Below are 20,874 nucleotides of genomic sequence, written 5' to 3'. Positions count from 1 at the left end.
GGCAGGGTGAGCTGGGCAGTGAGTGGGGCAGGGTGAGCTGGGCAGTGGGGCAGGGTGAGCTGGGCAGTGAGTGGGGCAGGGTGAGCTGGGCAGAGGGGCAGGGCTGGGCAGTGAGTGGGGCAGGGTGAGCTGGGATCAGCTGCCATCTCCCCCAGGCAGCTGAGCTCGGTGTGGGCAGTTCCCGCCCATTCTCTCTTATCTCTGCACTCCGTTTTCCCTCTGGCTGGGACAGGGCCTGCCTGGCTTTGCTCCACACCGCCACAGAACAGCATGTACCCTCTCCAGTAGCCTTCAAGTGTCTCCCTGAGAGCCACCTCTGAGCTCAGGTCGCGTTCCCAAATAGCCGGGTAGCAGAGGACTCCCATTTTACAACCAGCAGAACAGGTATTCTCAGATATCAGATTAGCGCTATGACTAAAGGCCACAGCAACAAAAGGGAGGCAGGAAGGTATTTTAGACAGAATACTTGGTGCCCAAATTAGCCTGCAACTATTATTTACAAGGATTTTTTTTCCCTTCTAATTTTTTTTGCAAGAAAAATTCCCTGAAAGAATTAATGGAGGCAGTCAACAACTGAAAAAAAAAAGGCAAACTTAATCAGAGGTCCTCATTTTGATTTATTTGCACAGTTGTACGTAATAGCTAAGGTATGTATGTTTTAGCTCACTTCCTTGGAGGCACCCCACAGAATGCAGCACATTAGCAATATTTAGTTTACAAACATGGCACTGAATTCTAATAAAGACATAGAGACACTACTTACTGCATTTATTTCAGCAGAACTCTGCCTTAGCACTTTCTGAGAGCAACTAGGACTACTCTTAAGATTGAGTAGTGTACTTGTTTAATTTCCTTTTACTGCAAAATGGTTTCAGGAAAAGGTAGCTGGAAGAAATTTCTAACTCCTTTAACAGTAGTACTGACATGGCTTTAGCTCAGAGCCAACACTATTTGAAACATAAAGCTTTTATAAGGCTAATATTCAATTAACTGGATGTATATCCTCACAAAGAACTGTATTTAGTCATTAGTCTATCCCTCAGTAACACATCAGCCATTTATACATTAAAAAGCTATATTTTAAAATACATCTTTTCTACCTGTAAAATGTAGCTCTGAACAATTAGTCTATTATGTGTTTATTAAAATTATGGTGGTTTCATTAAGACACAGAGAGAAGAACAAAATGTGGGACACATTAAGAGAGTAAATGGAATTTATTTCTCATACTTCATAGAAAGCTGTCCTGTCAGTGCCTACCAAGTTTTAAAAAGCATGAAGTGATGCTTAAAAATAATAAAGAAAAAAGAATTATTCAAAAGACAAAGTTTGATGATTAATAACTGAAAAAAATGCAAGAAAATTATTACAGACAGATCAATATCACAGACTACTTCTACCCCTCTAAGCCTCAGAGAGCAGGGGAAACACATGAAGCATAACACAGCACAGTCTCACACATGCTGCAACAAAGTCTGCTGCTTCCCAGGACACATCTCTATCAGTCAGTCTGTTTATGCAGCAAAACTACATGTAAGCATCCCAAAATAGCTCACACACCCTATAACTTCATTTTACTCTCCAGCCTCCAGAAATGCAAGCTCTGTGTTATGATTTCTCTTACAGAAATAAGTGTACTGAGGATTTTTAGATGGCATCTCTAACTGTAAGGATGGAACCCGACTGCTGAATGGGTAAAATCTGTGTAATACATTACAAAAAGTACCAAAAGGGCTCTCTTTTTAAAAATTAAATACATTGTATTTTACAACAAAAAGCTACATAATTTTGTTCCTTACTAATAATTGTGCAGCTCAGCAGCTGAACATCTTCAATAACTATGCAATACCTATCAAATCAAAATTAAAGCCTGTGACTTTCTTGGGACATATCTCTGTGCCATAATAGAGAGCCTGAAAGAAACAAGCGAGCCACATTACCACATTGCGTCGGCAGTCCTTAAGGAGCTGGTAGATCGGGATCTTGGCTTCATAACAATGCTCATTTTGAAAAATTCCTTCAGTATTACTAGCAGTCAGATGTCAGTTGTCCTTAAAAAGCTCATTCTCAAAGTACTCCATTTCAAAGTGTTTTTAAAAATCCTCTGCTTTTTAACACCCTCCAAATCCGTCTTGTGTAAAAATCCAGGCTGTGGAGGAAGAATTCTAACATGCTGCAACTCCTTCCTTTTTCATGCTGAGTTTACTCTAGCACAGTGCTGTTCGGAAATGACAGTGCTTTTCTCCTCTGTCTTGTATTGCCCTGGGAGGAACTAGTCTATTTTGAACCTATTCTCCCTTCAGGTCACATGAGAATGAAGGCAGCTGAAAAGAGTCCCTATCTCTCTCTTTGAGTTTGATAACAACAGGTTTAAAGGTCAACAACATGAAATAAAAAAAAAAAAAAAAAAGAAGAAGAAAAAATACTTCTGGATAATAAATGAAAGGGAAGGATGAATGTAAGTTACAGTAACATTTCTGAGTTTGCAAAGAAATTCCACTTACAGACATGCTAGATAAATTAGTCTCTGTGGAGTAAAGAAAGGAACAAAGATTTTTTTCATTCCAAATCAACTAAAACCCTTACCCAGAAATGTAATTCTTCCCTTTCTCTTTCTCCTAACACTTGCTTAGATACTGTTAAAAAGTACTATTATCTAACTTCACAAACCAGAAAGCATTCCCTGTCTGAAAGGCATTGAGAACACTGGGGGGGGAAGTTAAGTAAAAATTAAATTCCTTGTGGACTGTTAAAGTCAAACACACATACAGATAGTGATTATTAATCACTGAAGGACAAAATGCCTTAGTTGAAGAACTATAACATGACATCATATCTGCTGTACTGCAGATATCTTTTGCTGTTATAATAATTACATTAATAGTTTATGCCTTACAAAACAATTTTGCATTTAGAATTTCTGCTCAAAAAATTATCATAAAAACTTTGAGTTAATTCCTATGTTGATATTTGGCAATTTCAGCATTAAAGGAGGGGGAAAGGCAGCAAACAAAACAGGGATTATATTGTTTAATTTAAAAATTTTTGAAAATTATCTGAACAGTGTTAGAATTGGTTTTAAACTGAAAGAACATTGAAAGAACAAATTTATTGCTGAACAAGTGTTGACATGCTTAATAGCCATTCCTTTGCAGTCTCTTACAAGTGTTGCAGTACATTATTTTGGATGAGAGTGCATCTACGTTAATAGCGAAAACAAGCACTGAAGATTGCTTTTATAAAATTTATATAGACTTGGCAAATAGAAGAAAAACATGATAAACAGATTATGCATCAAAAGATCAAAAAATTAATCAAATTTGAATGTGTGTAAGGCTCTCTAGAACCTTTGTACTTTATTTTATAACAGTACAATAAAATCTATTACCAGCTACACTGTATATCACCAGGAAAGATCCTAACTGGCCTGGAGGCTTTTGCTGGTGATCTGCATACAAATTGTTCCACAACAGCAGAAGGAATGTTAATAATGTTTCTGGTTCTGTGTTCTGTTCTTCACGTTTTCCATGTTTTCTGGCACTTATCTCTCAAATATCACTTAGTGACTTGCAAAGGACCTTTTTTAGGAATTCTGTGGAATCAAAAAAGTTAGCTTCAATGAATGGAAAAGGCATCTGTGGTAAATTTAGCTCGTAGGGTCATACAGTCATAGGACCTTTAGTAACAGTTGGGTCTGTCACTGTGCAGGTCACACGTCTATAGAAGTGCACATAAATCAGGCACCATGTTGTGAAACTTTTTTATTTCTTTAACAGACAGAATAGGTCATTTAAAAAAATCAGTTAAAATAGAGATCCTTGACTGCTGCAGAATACCTGGCTATTTTTTTATTTTTGTTTGTTGATTATTTATAATTTATAAATATAAACATTATTCCAATTTTACAAAGGAAAACAAAATTAGGCAAAATAGAGATTTTGACTAAGTTTTTTGCAATACTATACTGAAATGGAATATTCAAAGGCTATTTCCGCTCTGCAACACAGTTAATATCTCAGGATGGTCTGTTTTCAATAGTGTATCAGACAAGATGCTGCCTCTTACTTGTAGTTACTAGAAATATGACGAGAAATATTAACATATATAGATACTAAACACTACTACTACTACAGTATGAATACATTCTAGTTGCAGGTGCTGAATTTGAGTCACTGCTTTTCAATGTCAATTGAGAGAAAAAAGTCCTTGTGGGGTCACAGTTCTCCATCTCATTAACTAACACCCACTGCAAACCTGTTTTCTTTGTTAGTCTCCATCCTCAGCTCTTTAGAAATAAACTCTTGTTCTCCAAGTGCCTATTAACTTCAACTATTATGAAATATATATTAAGCAACCATACTTCAAGTGGCTAAAGCAGAGACTGTCTTCAGGGACCAACCTTAGACTCATAGGCTTCCCCCAGAAATGGGAGTCTTCTAGTAGGAAGGAGAGCTCACAGACCTCTAGGGAATGTTAATCTTATCTGAAATTAATCAGTTGACTTTGTGGAAGCTAAAACAAAGGAGTCTCTTAACATTCATCATAGGAAAGGCTAATCTTTTTCTAGAGAAGTTTCTAGAGAACCCATTAGAACAACTTTGGCAGTTAACAATAGGTCCTAATTCATACATAAAATCTGTTGTGCTACAAGAAACAACAAAGGCCGAATTGTCTAAACTTTAGTAAAGATAGGAGAATACTAGTCCACTGTGCTCATAGAAGATGGTCTAGCATTTTTGTATTTGGGGTCAAATAATAAAAACTCTAAATTCCTCATAATTTGAGGAATTAAGAGAAAAAAGAATAAAGGAAAGTTAAGAGAATAAAAAGAAAAATGACCATTGTTTAAATAGCTGATTTGTGCATGTAATCCTGTAACTTAAAAAGAACCCATAACAAACCTATATTTTTTTTCCTTTTTGGAATTCTTTTATTTTTTTATGGTAGCAGGAGGAAAAAGGCTTTGGAAGAGAAGTGTTAGGATGCCACCATGTTTAAGGCAAGTGTTGATTGTATAATAAATATAATGAAGAAAATATTTTAAATTAATGAAACTACTGAAAGATGGAGACATTCAGTACCACTAAATACACTAATAATAAAAGAAAACAGCAATAGAAAAACAACAATAATTTTTATCTGCATGTATCATCAACTGAGGTTTTAGCTGTATAGTTAAAAGTTCTAAGGAAAAAAGACACAGAAACAAAACACCATTAAATGAAAATTGTGCTGGATTCAGCCCACTTTGTGCACACTTACATTTAGTGTGCACATTAATCTTACTTATCTTCAAATTAGTAACTAATTGAATTATTCTTTGCATTTGCTACAGTGCAAAGAATCGAATATTAAAATGAATTGCCAAAAGCATGGCTTAGGGAATGAGGAAGAGGAATGATTCTTTTGTTCCATGCTTGGAAACATCTCTTTCTTCAGGTTATGGAAAACTTGCTTAAACATTCTGAGTTTTGTCTTCCTAGTTTGTAAAACAGGGATAACCCACATAATGCTGCTTGAAAAGCACTTGGACATCAAACTGATGAAAAAACACACAATAGGAGCCAGATTATTGCTGCTCTCTGCAAGCTGAAGAAATGGATTCACAACTTCAAGCCTTCAGATATAAATAACAACTGGGCTCTTAAGTGTGGCGTTTGGAATACACATTAAATGAAAGCTATAAAACAATCTGCTGCCTTTTGATATGTAATCTTAGCTTCACCCTGTTTTTTTTTTCAAGTAGGATAGCTAAAATATCTTTAAAAATCTGGAGCTGGGCTCATTCACTAAGGACTACCCATGTTGTTTCTTAGTTACTGTTGCATCTGGTCTTGCTCACAGTTTGTATCTTTGCTTTCTTCATATATACTTTCCAGTTTTCACATTTATGTGAAATACAGTTTTCAATAAATAAAGAATATGCATTTAAACTTGGAATCAACATTTCCAATCCGCTGGAGAACACATTCCACTCGAGGAAAGATTTTTTCACAAACTAAGCACCACACCAATTAGTTTTGTGAAACTCTTAAGTTGCACAGTTCATTCTAGCTCATCCACAGACTAGATTATCCTCTTATTGTCCTGTACTGCATAACAAGCTGAAGGACAGAAAAGATTAACAAAATGTTCTTATATTACCTGCATGAATGGGTCTAAGAACTAGTCATGTAGGTGTAGGTTCAGGAGATGCATCTTTCTAAAACAAGTATTAAGTCAGAGAATTTGAGAAACAAATGTTTAACCCAGTTGCAGATTTTGCCACTGCTCAACATAGCAAGTGATTTTAAAAACACTTTTTTGTAGGTTTAGAATTCCAGAAACTAAACTTTGTGATTCATGTCTAGGTAAGAGCATATTCCCTTTTGACCGGAGTCCTTTAGCACAGAGGAAAAAGTTGCACATAACTGCATAAGTAAAAGAACTAAAAAATGTAATGATAACTGGAGTGTAAAATTCATAAGAATGAAAAAAGGCAAACCAAAGGGCACAGCAGAAACATGACATATGCCACTGGTGTTTCCTTTCTGTATCTGCTCACATCTAGCTGCCTGGATTGAGCAACCCAACTTATAAATATGGTGTATTAGCTCAGAGCCTGCTGTGTAAACAAAGTTACTATGTGCTCTACAAAGGCCTTACACAGAATTAAATGTGCAAAATCCTCATGGACTTCATGGCAGAGAGGGTCTTCTTTAAGAATGCCCAGTTCTAATACCATGCCTCGTCTGAAGATGCTTGATCTCAGTTTCCTTTGCTGCTGCCTGAGCTGTACTATGAGTAGTAAAGGAGGTGAGAGTCAGAGAGGCCTCACTGTGCCTCGCTCCCTTACACAGCAAAGTCAGGTTCTTTATATATTTATATATATATATATGTGTCAGACTGAAAACATGTCCTTCTGCCTTTATTCCTGCCTACTTTTTATTTCATTTAATCAGTTATGCAATTAGAGTTAGCAACCTTAGTACTAACTGACCATTGCTGGTCCACATAGATTCCATTGCAAAAATAAAAATAGAACCTTTGCAAATCTTCATTGCTAGAGATTCAAAAAGAAAATAAAAATAGCTAATTTTTAGGAGTAGGAGAACAATTTTTTTCTCAGAAACATTATATTCTGGGCAAGCAGTGCCATCAGCTATGCTGTGGTCTATGGTTACACATCAGTCATTAAGGCTGGAATAAATGATACCTGCTAATGTTGGATTAACATTGTATACCAGCGAATAGCCTAAAATTAAATACTACCCTCCTAGCAGACTTTGAACTTCAGCTGAGCTAAGGCTGCCTAGTGTGTCAGACTGTTTTTATATTTTATTTTTTTTAAATAAACATAAAAACTCTCCCCAGATTGAACCATGGATAAATATATATATATATATATATATATATATAAACATATAGACATATAAAAATACAGGTTGCATTATAAAAACAGAGACTTTTGTCAGATCTAAATGGATTTTACTGCAGCAATACAGCACTAATTACAAGGTTAAAGGAAAAATCTATCAATGTTTCCATCAGACTTTCTGGTTTTGAACTATTTGCTCCACACAAACTCAGACTATAGTTGCTTAAAAATAAACACTGGTGGTTCATACTCAACTCAGTAGGGAGTTAAGCAGTAGCTATGGTTTCCAAGAAAATTATGCCAGCTGTTTTAGGCTAAAAAAAAGTGGACTAACATTTTTTCTCTTCCTTTTTTTTTTTTTTTTTTTTTCCAAATGAAGCAGTGGCTGCTAGGAAAGGCAAGAGAGAATTGTATTTCTTTTACAAAGTTTTCATAATTAGGACTGGTTCTGGACAAAGTCACTCTCGAGTGTCAGGCTCACTATCAGAGAACCATTATATTTTGTAAGATATGCTTTCTTTCATCATCATCTTGTTCAGAAGAATGGGATAGTGTGAGATTAACAAGTGAAGGTTGGAAGACTCTTAGGAATACCACCATGTATTCCAAGAGTACACACAGACCACTGTTTCAGGCAAACAAAACTTGTACGCACAATGTGAAAGTTTATATTTAAATTTTAAGCATGTTAGCTAGCCGTATATAGTAAAGCACTTTTATCTTTTTTCTGATTTTGTCTTGTCTAGAACAAAAACCAAACATTAACAGAAAACCTGCCCAACCCAGCCATGCATACTCTAAAACGAATGTTTCTGTAACATTTTGTCTTTTTGGAAACAATAAAATTTTACTGTCAGAAAGTCATTCTGAAAGCAAATCTGAGGTGAGGTAACCACATTAGTATAACAAAAGGGTTCTCTACAAAACAGTGGAGTGGATTTCTCTATGTCCTTCACTGGAAACTTGGCATCCACAGGTATGGGATCATGGCCTGAATGAGTCAGACATGGATAAGACTCTTGTTTGGTGGAATGACATCATCCATACTTCTAAGTCCTTCAGAAAAATGTCAGGAACTAAAATTAAATCTAAATTATGCATTATGTTACAAAGCCTTGCTTGAAGAGGAAGCCTACCTCCATGACACTTGTGTTTCAAAAAATCCTCTTGAATTTGTATAAAATTTGCTACTCATGTTTCACTTCTGTTTGTTTTTGAGGTATGGAAAACTTCAAAGGTTTAACCTGGCTTGTATGAGGTGAAAAAAGAAAAAAAAAACCAAACTTTTTATATGAACACTCAAAAGTACAAAATGTGTTCAATTTGTAATGCAAAACTGTCAAACTCAAAGCTGTAATTAAAGGAAAAAAACCTATGTATTTAAAAAAGTTGCAAGTTACTGGAGAGCTTCTATGAGAACAAATGAAGGTTACATTGAGAGTACATTACTTGTCATGAATTATTCACTGAGAGTTAAACAAGGCACACTAAGAAAGGAGTTTTCTCACTAGCCTCGAGCTGCCAGAGGATTGGTTGCTCATTTAAACTGGTCAGCTAGGCTCCTGCTAGAGATAGCTCTGATAGGCACTTGCTGGGGTAGTCTGTTTCCATGATTCAGACATCTATTTTAAGACAGACAGAACTGCTCCTCTCAGCTGTCTATCTATCCTTCTGTGGACTATGGCTCCCTGCCTATTTTATGTTAGAAACCTAGGTTTTGGGCAATTCAAGATGTACTTGATAAATTCTATGGTATGAGGACAAAACCTGTAAGTTTATATAACATGGGCATTGCAGATTTTTGCCTCACTACTCTCTTGTAGCAGTTGAACTGAATGTAGATAGGATTATTTTTTTTCCTTTTATAGAAATATAAACTTGATATATTTTCATATTTGGCCTCACATCATATTTAGATTTTGTGAGAGTTGAACAATGCCAAGACATCACTGCCCCAATCCATATTTAATGTAGTCAAAAAAAAAAAAAAAAGCTTCACTTCTGACTTCTCCCCTCCTTTCTTCCCAGGGGAGGAAAAGCAAAGTGATCAAAAGGAATATCCATGTATATAGTAGAGCAGTTATGCCTACCACTGAAAACTCACATAAGGCCTACTTCTTCTGAATATTCAGGCATCTGGAAGGAGAGATACAGAAACAGTATGTTCTGATATTCATGGATTCTAAATTTCTTCTCAGTTTAGGACTAATTTGTTTGACCTATTTGAACTTTTTATTCCATATTTATATGTTTGAATTTCCCCTTATTAAACAATGTACCAGGCACAAGAAAACCATGTTGCACTATGAATCCCAAAGAGACTCATAGCAATACTGGCTGTAAATACCACCAGAGATGACAGTAACCAGAAACTTCATGCTCTTGTGGAAAGTTAAATTGCCTAAACTGGATGCAAGCATTTCAGAATTGCCAGTGCATTGCCACAGACTTTTCGGACTTTTGGATGCAAGCATTTCAGAATTGCCAGTGCATTGCCCTTCTATGAGCAAGAGATACTTTGTGTGTGATCAAACCTGCCACAGCTTAGCCTGTTATATGGATATACACAGAGGAATACTTATATGTAGACCTCAACATGCTTCCTGTAGGACAGCAATTCTGAGACCAGTACAGTTTCTCTTCATACCTAACTAGTGTTTTACATATGGTAGCCTTCTAGTATAGCAAATCAATCTAATCTTTCTCTTGATGGTCTCCTTCGGTATTTGATTAGCAAAGCTATCTCTGTTTTTCACATTTAATTCAATCCATCTAACTTCCTTCTAGATATATGCTGCTGTGTTAAATGCAGAAAGAGATAATCTCAGACTAAAATAAGATGAAAGGCACCAAATCATCCTCTTTCTTTATTTAGGGTGTTGGGTTTTTTTCTTAAATAAATGGTGTTCATCAACATATTTACAACATATTTGCTTAAAAAAAAAAAAAAAAAGAAAAAGCCATAGAAATATAGAATGGCTTGGGTTAGAAGGGATCTAAAATACCATCTAGTTCCAACTCTTCCGCCATTGGCAGGAACACCTTCTACTGGACCAGTCTACTCAGAGCCACATCAAACCTGGCCATGAATAAAGCCAGGAAAAGGACATTCAAAATTTTTCTAAGCAACAGTGCCTCACTACTGTCTGAATAAATAATTTCTTCCTAATATCTAATCTCTCTCCTTTTTTTAAATCTTAAAAGCACTCTCCCTTGTTCTATCAATATCTATCACTGTAAAAAATTCTATCACTGTAAAAAGCTGTTCTCTTCCTTTTTTCTAAGTCACTTTAACTATTAGAAGGCTGAAATGTGGTTCATTCATTTAAATGTGGTTCATTCATCCAGTTCCTGGAGTCTTCTCCTCTCCAGGCTTAACAACCCCAACGTTCTCAGCCTCTCTTCACAGAAAAGGAACTCCAGCCTCTCATTATCTCTGTGGTCTCCTCTGGACTTTCTCCAACAGGTCCTTCCTGTGCTGGGGCCCCCAGAGCTGATGCAGCACTGCAGGTGGGCTCTCAGCAGAGCAGAGCAGAAGGGCAGAATCCCTCACTACTCTCTGCTGCCCACACTGGTCTGGATGCAGCTCAGGACACGTTTGCCTTTCTGGGCTGCAAGGGTACATTGCTGGGTCATGTCTAGGTTTTCATCTCTGAGGACCTCCAAGTCCTTCTTGGCAGGGCTGCTCTAAATAAGTGCTACTCCCAGTTCTGTACTCATGTCTGGGATGGCTCTGACTGTGCTGCAGCCCCTTGTGCTTGGACTTTTTAACACCCTTAGCTATTCATGGTCTGAGTTCTCAAGCTTTTCCTGATGCTCCTGTATGGCATCCCATCTTTCTGCAGTGCCACCCGCACTGCTCAGCTTCCTGTCACTGCAGATGTGCTGAGGGTGCACTCGGTCCCACTGCCTCTGTCACTGATGAAGATACTGAAGAGCCAAAGTCTCAGGGCAGCCCTGAGGGACACCACTCATCACTGGATCCATCTGGACATAGAGCATTGCCTGCAACTCTCTGGCTGCATCCATCTCACCCTTTCCTTAGTTTACCCTTAAAATCCAACTCCAGATCTCTTTGGAGTTTATGATTCCATGGGAAACTGTGTTTAAAGCTTTCCGAAGCCCAGGCAGATTACACCAGTTGGTCTTCCCTTTTTGATCATTGCAGTCTCTCCATTAGAGGAGCACACAGAGGTTGGTCAGACCCTTTTTGTCCTTGATGAAATCATGGCTATCTTGGTTCACTTCCTTGCTTCCATGAGGATGTATTCCATGAATATAAAGAAATCTAAATTGCAGCAGTTCTTATTTGAAACAGCTTAATTTATGCAGCATGTCTAACAGAATGTGTTCACTGTTGGTTAAGGCCATATGGGCTGTGTTTCAGTGTGTTTGCATAAAACCTACAAAAACCAGAGTCAGCCCTTTTAAACTACTGTGAGCATTTTGTGTGTAATTTTGAAGGATGGTTTGTTTGCTTTTCTTTTTTACATGTCTAAAGGTGGGTTAAGAAATTAAACAGACTGAGGTGAAAAGACACTTAGGTAATCTCAGGTGATAATTAAAAAAAATTCCTATGAAAGTACTGAAAAAAAAATCATCCAAGATTTCTCTATGTGATAGCTTACATGAAGATTCATTTATAGAAAATTTTGGAAAAATTTATTCTACAAATATTGTAACAGTGAAATGTTTTTCTTTTCTAATTCATTATAGTAAAAATTCAGAAAATGGTTTTGTATTTTATATTGCAAACATTGCTAAAGCCAACTACTGACATTAAATGTTGGCTGTAGTAATAAATTCTTTCAATTTACATGCTCATATGCACATATTTCAAAACTTATAATTTAATTTGAACTAGCATTCGAAATACACTGGCAGGTTTACAAATCACAGCAAAATGCACATTACTCTCTCTGGAATATGAAATTACAAAATGTTGGAATTTATTTTTGCTGTTTAAGGAGTTTTTTATGTGTAAATAAAGTCAGTCTTGCAAAGTCAATCCAGCTGATCATCATCCAAATAAAGTGACATTTAAGAAGAGAGAAACTGGCAGAGAATTTTTTCCCTTCTGTTTCTACCCATTGTGTTCTATTACTTTGGACAAGAACAGAACTAAATTACTCACTTTTGCCTTTTACAACTTAAAAAAGTCTTGGCATCTAAAAATTTTTCTCAGTTAGGATGACATTTTTGCAAAGACAAGGATGAGCTACTAAGCTGCTTTGCTTAATAAGTTCTCAATATAACACATAGTGCTCTGAGTGCAGGAGAAAAACTAGGACTTCTTCAATATTTATTTTAAACTGTATATAATAGTGTTGATAAATTTAATAATGTTATGAATATCTGGAGCTTATTTATCCCATTTCTTTTCTCCAAAGTCCTCCAAACAGTGTGTTGGAAGTTCTTCTGTTTTCCTTTCAGCATAGCAGCTTTCCCCTCAAGCACTCTGTTGCTTACTTTCTTTATGACCCTTGGCCAGATGGTTAAAAAAAGTCTTAATTTTAGAGAAAGCTCTGTGTAGAAATCTTTATTCTAAAAAAGCTTAAACAGAACCACTTATAGAAACCACTAATTCTGGCAATATTCTTTCTCAGAGGCATCTAAGGAAAATAATGACTCAAAAACTTTTCTAATAATTGATTAATTTTCAGCGATCTAGAGCAATAAAAAAGTATTATTTTACCTCAAGAAAGTGAGAAAGCCAATTTGAAAACCATGACTACCAGAATTATGATCCCATTTCTCAGCTTTGCACTTCATGCAAAGGTTCACGTCCTCTTCTCTGAGGACAAGCATGGGCTTTTTTAATACAGACCCTCTGCATGCCCAGTCCCAGCAAATGAAGCACTAGGAGCTGTGGCTGAGTTGCCTGACCCAGATATGTGCCAGGCTGCACATTATTGGAGGCTCAGAGATCTCAGAGAAGAGGTTGAACTCTCAGGAATGCAATGTGCCTTTAGATCTACTCATTCACAGCCTTGATAGTGATGACCAAAAATTTCTGAAATATAGGTCAGTAGATATTTGTACTAAATATCAGTTCTTGACTTCTAAAATAGTATGGATGTTGGAGAAGGATTGCTTTTGTTTTCAAAATAAAACTGGCCTTCTGTCCTTCTAAGATCTGAATGAAGGTTTTCAAATATGTAGATACTGAAAATTAAATCTGTAGTGCCAAAATAAGTCAGAGTTCAAATATGTTAATGCTCTTAATCAAAGAAAGACATTTATAGAGATGTCAGATTTTCAGAAAAAGATGTCTCTCAGAAAGTGATTTGACAGTGCTAGAATAAAGCAAACCCACAGGAAAACAAAACAAAACAAAAGAGCACTCAAGAAGAAAGAGATGCTGAAAAGGGAACAAATAACAGATCTGTGGAGAGCAAAAAGAGAGAAACAGCCCGTATAGAATAGAAGGTGATGAGTGGGATTGTAAGGAAAGTATTTGCTTGAAAATAACAATGACTGTGTGGTTCTATTAATTTTAGCGTCCAGCAAAATGACAACTTTCAATTCCCTGTCTTGCCCTTTGCATGTCACATTGAGGGATGAAATACAACAAAGCTCCTCTTGTTTTTGACCTTCCTCCATTGCTTCAGAAAGATTATTCTAGGTTGCAGACCTTGTCTATTTTGATTCACATGGCTTCTATGATGATGTCCAGTGCAGGGGATAAAGTGTACCACAGTAATGAGAATCCATGTATTTTCATTTAAAAAAAAAATTGATTGAGGTAGTTTTGGAGATTCATTGCATTCTTAACAGATGAAAAAATTCTACATGAAAAATCTCATTTTGTGGGTCTAAGACTTTTGCCTTCAAGCTCTATCAAGTCCTTCTGGCTTGGCTTTGCTTTGTTTTTTGGAGAATGACATTGTAAATAGGCCTCCTTCAACTCTCTAAACCCCTTATGGCTAGGGGGTTTACAGAGTATTAGAGAACAAAAAAAATGCATTGGAGCTTAAGAATAATTTCCCTGACAAAAAGTTCTCTTCAACTCTTATCAACAAACAAAATCTTAATAAAGAAAAGCTGTTGGACATCAGAATAGTTAAATCACTTTTCTAAACAATCTTTAGGTCTCTCCTATAATACTGTCATCCTTTCATCCTTTATGTATCCTGTGTTTGGTGTAGTTTTAGTTTGAACGTGAAACTTATTTAATGTTTTGTCTCTTGCAGTATGTAATGAAATTAATAACTTGAATATTTCTCTTCTGTAGAGATGTATCCATAAATACATGGAACTGATAGAACTTCAGTAATTCTAGTTTGTGGTGTAGACATGAATCTCCAGTTTAAATATGAATATGCATGACAGCACCACATTCAAAGTTATCTCACTTCAGCTCTTTTAAGAGAGGCCCTTTTGATGAGGTGGAGCAGCTACAATAAAGTGAGAGAACCTGTTGCTCTTCCCTAAGTAGGTATATCAGTCAAAAAAGTAATAATTTGTCCCTAAAGTGGAAAACATGACACATATTGCAAAAAAAGTACTACTAATATTATCACTGTTACACAAAAAATAATGTTAAAATAATAATTTCCTAAAATACTTGACTTGCATTTCTTCAATTTAGACTCCAGATCTCACTTTTACCCCTATGGTTTGTCATCTTACTCATGTCTGAAATCAGTCTGGGATCTCTGTCAGGCTCAGCTGATGGGCCATTATTCCTGAACAACTAAGCCTTGCTACAGCAAACACGGCTATTAAGTACACAAAGTGGTATTTAACTGCTCAATATATTTAGTTGACATGACAGATCTTAGGTACACACACTGATTTTACTCTGTTACAATTGATTTATAAATTGAAGTTAATGATTGCTAATAACACTTTCCTGCCTCATTTTGCATTGTAACTTCAGCACACACTAACTCCAACTACTCAGGAAACTGATGGCTTATTTACACCATTAGAGGAAAAAACCACAGCAATAATATATCATGATACTCTTTTTTTAAAGTCAGTTTGCAGTAAGACAGAAGCCTCACCAAACAAACATGCACTTATGTTAAAAAAACCAAAACACATAACTAGCAAGAACAAAATATAAAGTAAATAATGAACTAAATGCATCTTCAGCTTTTGTAACTAGGTTTCTATTTGAATGAACAGCTGAAGACCCTCTTCACATCTCAGGGCTGGTTTTTTTTCATGTGTTCCACTGTCACTTCTCTCTCTTAAAATATAAAAGTTAGAAATGCAACTATACTGGACTGTCTGTGTCAAGCATTCATTTTAATTTTGTGTTAAATGATTCCCTAAATCTTTTGCAGTCCATGTATTTCCTTGGTTTTAACATACTTGGATTATTTATTCTGATATGTCACTTTCCTGACAATCATCTCAGCAAGACAGGTTCAGTTCAGTTAACTTCATTTCCTATGGCTCTTGGAAAACATTTCTCCCTGCAAATTTACTGGTATAAGTAGCAAGAAGCTGAACTACCTCAGATTTTTTTTCCCCTCATCACTATTTTATATTTTTTTACTATTTTATATATTAAAAAATCTTGCAAAATATGCAAATGTCAAAGTTGAACCAAATGAAATAGATGTCAAAGAGCTAATCCTGAAATTATTCTTCCTGTACTTTTGTCTAACACACCAGTGGACCCTAACTATAGTGTGCTGTGGGACATTCTTTATTAATTTGAGTGCATACCAAATTACAGGTAAAATGTACATTTGTTTCTATAGTGCATGCAGCTTCTGTTTAATATCCTCAGGAATATTCAACATTGATTAAAAACTTAGAGCTGCCCTGTATTGTATATTTTAACCCCCTCAACATTTTTTTTGTTGTTTTTGAGGGGGAAAAGGGCAAGTTTTTTTTTAAGTAAAAATGGAAAAGAACAACTTCTTGGCTTCCTCATCAGCAAACACTAACTTTTTGTACCATTTCAAAATGATTGAAGGGTAAATACAAAATTTTAAGGTGATGTTTTACACAAACTAAATTTTACAGCATTGACTAATTCACTTTACAGCAGTTCTAAGAAGGAGGAGCTGAAGAGTACTGGTTTACTGACTATTACTCCAAAATGTGCAGACCTCCGAACACATGTGGAACAGGAATGTTGTTTTGGTCCTTTGAGCTGCTGTTTCAGTGCCTGCAGGCCACTTGGGTGGCCTGGATAGTACAGCAAGTAAATTTGTAAATTAAATTTCCAGCATCATTGCTTAAATGGTATTTCCTTCATTAAAATTTTCTTTAGAGAGCCTTTAAATTTTTGTCATATTTTTGGTTATATTTAGAGGCATCAACAGGTGCCTTGCAAATTCTGAATATTTGCCAACAAGAATCACAAATAAATTTTTTTAAATGATAATAAATTCGCCATGGTAGAGTAGGTTCCACAATAAATAAATCCCTCTCCAATTACAGTGGCTGTGAGAGATACAGAACTGCTAAAAAATTATGTAAACTTTTATTAATACAGTTTGAGGCTGGAAACAGGAAATTCCTGTGTGCTAGCGCCACTGGCCTGACATGTTTGTCAATGTTAAGGGTTTGCCATTAAATTTTGCCCTGAAAACTGTAATGAAGCTTTTATTCATTACTGGTATCTGCATTCTGGTTCAACTGGTTACTGGCAACCTGGGGTGGCTCTGACCTATGCCTGGCATATTACTATTACACTACTATTACACATATTACTAGTTATTTATTAGATAAATACTTATAATCAGTTAATTTCTATTACTGGAAGGGAATGTGTATCATGTTCTCTTGAACTCAGTAAGGTGTAACCATGAAGGTAACTCACAAGGGTAGATTGTCACCTCTACAAACTCCTGTCTTGAAGGAGCTCCAAATATTGTTTTGCTATAAACAGATCAAAAGGCTCTAGGCAGCTGGGAAACAATTTCAGCCCTTCAAAATAGAGAAATGAAAAAAATTGAGCTGGAGTAGTGTGAAGTACTTTTTGCTACAGAGTGAATAGACAAAGGTCTCACTGCCATACCCTGTCTCTTTCGTTGCGTACTATTCCCCCCTGAACTTTTCTCCTTTCCACTCTTTGCTCTATAGTTTCCTGTCATGTTGCCAAATAAAACCTGTGTATCAAATCTATAGAAGTTAATTCTGTGACTCCTCTGAATCTTCTGTAGTTAACCATTTCTTAAATGGCAGCTCTGAGTCCACAGGTATTACAATGCTGAGGTGAAACCTGACATTTGTGGATGAAAAATACCACCAGATTTTTTCAAATTTTGACTTAGACTTGTGCTGACAAAGCCTAAGGAAATCACTAGATTATTAGAAATACAGAAAATAAAAACAAAATTTTCTCTATCTTCTTGTGATGTATGAAAAAGTTTTTTTGATAGATGGCATATCAACCAATTGTAATATACCAATAGTAAATTAAATCATAGTGTTAGTACATATTCCTAGTGACACAAGAATGAGAAAAAAGGTAACTAAAGCAGGCAATTCATTAGCCAGAAATAAATTCCTAAAACATGGCAGAAATTCTACAAATACCTCCATTAATGAATAGGATAACAACTACAATTAAAAAAAAAACCCTTAGGTTATTAACATAAAAATATTAAATACAGAAGAACTAAAGATGTAAAAATTAAAAAAAAAAAATACCATTCCTTAAGGATGTAGAACCACAATATCTTTCTAACATTACATTCATACTTTACTTTCCTAGAAGATCCAGTATAAATGCAAAAATAATGCTGCTGCCCAATGTTAGGATAAGCACTGTGGGACTTCAAGTGCAGATGTACAAGAACACTTTATATTGTTACCACAGAGAGTTTTACATTGCTTTACATTGTCACCATAACTTCTAAGGCAGCTATTTTGAAGTGACTTTGCAAACCCCAAGAGCTGGCATGAACAAGCTCATGTCTTTCTGAAACAATATGTACTTGGAAGCAGTTTTATCCTTTTATAGTAACAAGAGTGTATGACATTTAACGGTGAATTAAATGTTCCAGGGTCAAATAAATATATTGCATCAAAAGGAAATGTTATCTAAACCATTTAGAAGAATCATGTGAAAAAATATTTACAATAAATTGCTAACACAATCCATCGATTTTTCTTTATCAAAGTCAAGAACCAGGTGAACTACAGATCAATTAGATAGCTCTACACCGCAATAAATAATTTTCACTGCATCCTCTGGCTGCTTTTTATCCTCCTTCATTTAAACTTATATTAGCTACTGTAAACCATAATCAGAACAACATATTAATTCAAAATAAATGGTCAAAATGATAAAATATCTTCTTGGTCAAAGACCAGTTGTTTCTTTGAAAGGGTGAAGAGAGTACAAATCCAGCAAATCTTTCTTGTAGTGGAAAGAGCAAGCACAGCTTTTCCAGGACTGTCTGCTCCTTTCCCTACTTCCTAAAACAGTTGCATTAGACAGCTGGGAAATCATCTCGGAAGAATGTCAGGGAAGAAGAAGCTGGTGAGTTTTGCATGACATCAGTCATGGGTGAAGTCCTTATACTGCTGCCTAACAGCTCTCTACTTTGAACTCCAGCAGAAGATGCAGGGCACTACAATGACCACTCTGGGTCACACATCCACTCTGTGAAGTGAAAACTAGAATTTTAGATAGCTAAATTCGGGGTGTGGCAGTCAAAGTCATAGTATTCTGCTTGCTACCCTCTGAAATGATATTTCCAGTCTCACAGACTAAGTATTTTCCTTAAAGTTTCTAGAGTCCAAGTTTTAGATGAAAATGTCAACTGCATCTTTAGAAAGCTCCTGAATTTTCTGGTTTTGATAAACCCTTTAAGATCTAGATAAGGAAAAAGGAAAGGCTTTTTACATAAACTTGTGATTCTCCAAGTTATAACTAAAAAACTGTTGGAGTTGACTGCACTGTAATAAATGCAAGCAGAAAACAATATATTCCTGTAGAAAAATGATCAATCTATTTTAATGCAGTAGAAAGGCTGCAAACCCTTCTTGGTTTGAATGCTACTGTGACCACCTGAGCCCTGAAGAATATTTTGGCCCCTAATATCCCATTCCAGGGAGCAGGAGTGGTTAGCATTACTGACATGGTCCTGTCACAGAATTGCAGAATTACCTAGGTTGGAAAAGACCTTGGAGATTATTAAGTCTGGCCTATGACCTAAAACCACCTTGTCAACAAAACTATGGCACTGAGTGCCATATCCAGTCTTTTTTTACACACCTTCAGGGATGGTAACTCTACCACGTCCCTGGGCAGCCCATTCCAATGCCCCTCAACCATTCTTTCTGTCAAGAATTTTTTTTATTATCCAACATAAAATTCGCCTGGCACAGTTTGAGACTTTCTTGGGAGAGGGGTCTGACCACCACCTGGCTACAGCCTCCTTACCATGGCATGCCATCTAGTTCACCAGATGAAAAGATTTCTGTGTTGTTTTATTCACTCTGCAGATTCAACCATGGAAAAATCAGGGCCCTCACATAGTACTCACTAAAATCAGAGGACCTAGCACTTTTTGATAACCTAAAAGAGAGGTTTTTAATCAGATTTTTGCAAAAATATACAGTTTGTGACTTTCAGCATTTATAAGACACTCATATCATTGTATGACTAGATGTTTATCAAACGTTACCTAATATGTATTACTACATATTTTTATTTAGATATTACATGAAATTTTTTGTTAATATAGGGTGCATTTAGTAATACAGACTGAAAATTTTGTACAGTATAAATAAAAATTTATATTTTAATTGTAGTCTAATAGGGGTAGTCAAGCATGAAGAACTGTGACAGCAAAACTTAAATATTTTGTGTATCACAAACACAAAACGGACACAAACACAGAACAGACACATCTGTTCCTCTGTATTTGAGGATGAAATTTTGTCAGTATCATGAAACAGATTTTAATGGCATAACACTGCATTTTGCTATTGGCCCCGCCTATAAATTAATATAACACATATTTAAAATAATTTTTTTCTTATCTGTAAACAATAAGCCCTATTTTGGCATTTATATTTGTATTGTAAAACCACTCTGTCTAGAATTCCTTTGTCTCCTATGACAGCAAGCAGAGTTTATAGTAAAAGAGAACTACATGTATTTTTATGCCAAAATGAGATAAGCCTCAAATATGTCATGTTCCAGGTTCCAAATAACACTTTACTGTGTCATGTGGGAGAGAGCTTAAACAAAGACTGTGGCCAAGAGGAGACATGGAACAAACACCATTTACCACTTACATGCTCATTAAGACTGCATGACTACCTCACTAAGGGATACATCTGGATGTTAGGATCAATGCTAAGAACTTACATTCCCTTTATATCTCTTTTCCTCTCCCTTTTTTCCCCTCTTTTTTCTCCCATCTATTTGAAACAGAAACATTTCTTCACAAATCAATGTTTTCTTTCAGAAGGTTCACAAGATTAACCACATATGCTAGACTAGTGTAAATTTCTTCCTGATTCTCAGGTGCCAAGGGCACTTCTCTTGAAGAATCCATCACTTCTAGGTATTGCATGACAAGTTCATGTTT

The 20,874-nt window shown here is 35.9% G+C and overlaps 1 protein-coding gene across 2 annotated transcripts in view; it reads right to left on the bottom strand.

The window, feature by feature from the left end:
* The window catches only part of PDE4D (phosphodiesterase 4D), a 354,696-nt gene that overhangs the window by 127,277 nt on the left and 206,545 nt on the right, over positions 1-20,874 (bottom strand). The window contains exon 1 of one of the 2 annotated variants that reach the window (XM_071425363.1): positions 1,941-2,629. The exons of the other annotated variant lie outside the window; for it this stretch is intronic. Coding sequence (XP_071281464.1) covers positions 1,941-2,005 — 65 coding nt within the window. The 5' untranslated portion in view covers positions 2,006-2,629. Of the gene's footprint in view, positions 1-1,940; positions 2,630-20,874 lie in introns of those variants that run through there. 2 annotated transcript variants of the gene reach the window in all.

This window comes from Agelaius tricolor, unplaced genomic scaffold, assembly GCF_023055355.1.
Source record: "Agelaius tricolor isolate 1412-34295 unplaced genomic scaffold, bAgeTri1.0.p SCAF_4, whole genome shotgun sequence".
NCBI classification, from domain to species: domain Eukaryota; kingdom Metazoa; phylum Chordata; class Aves; order Passeriformes; family Icteridae; genus Agelaius; species Agelaius tricolor.
The sequence above is the reverse complement of the archived record's forward strand: the minus strand, read 5'-3'. Positions and strand labels throughout refer to the sequence as shown.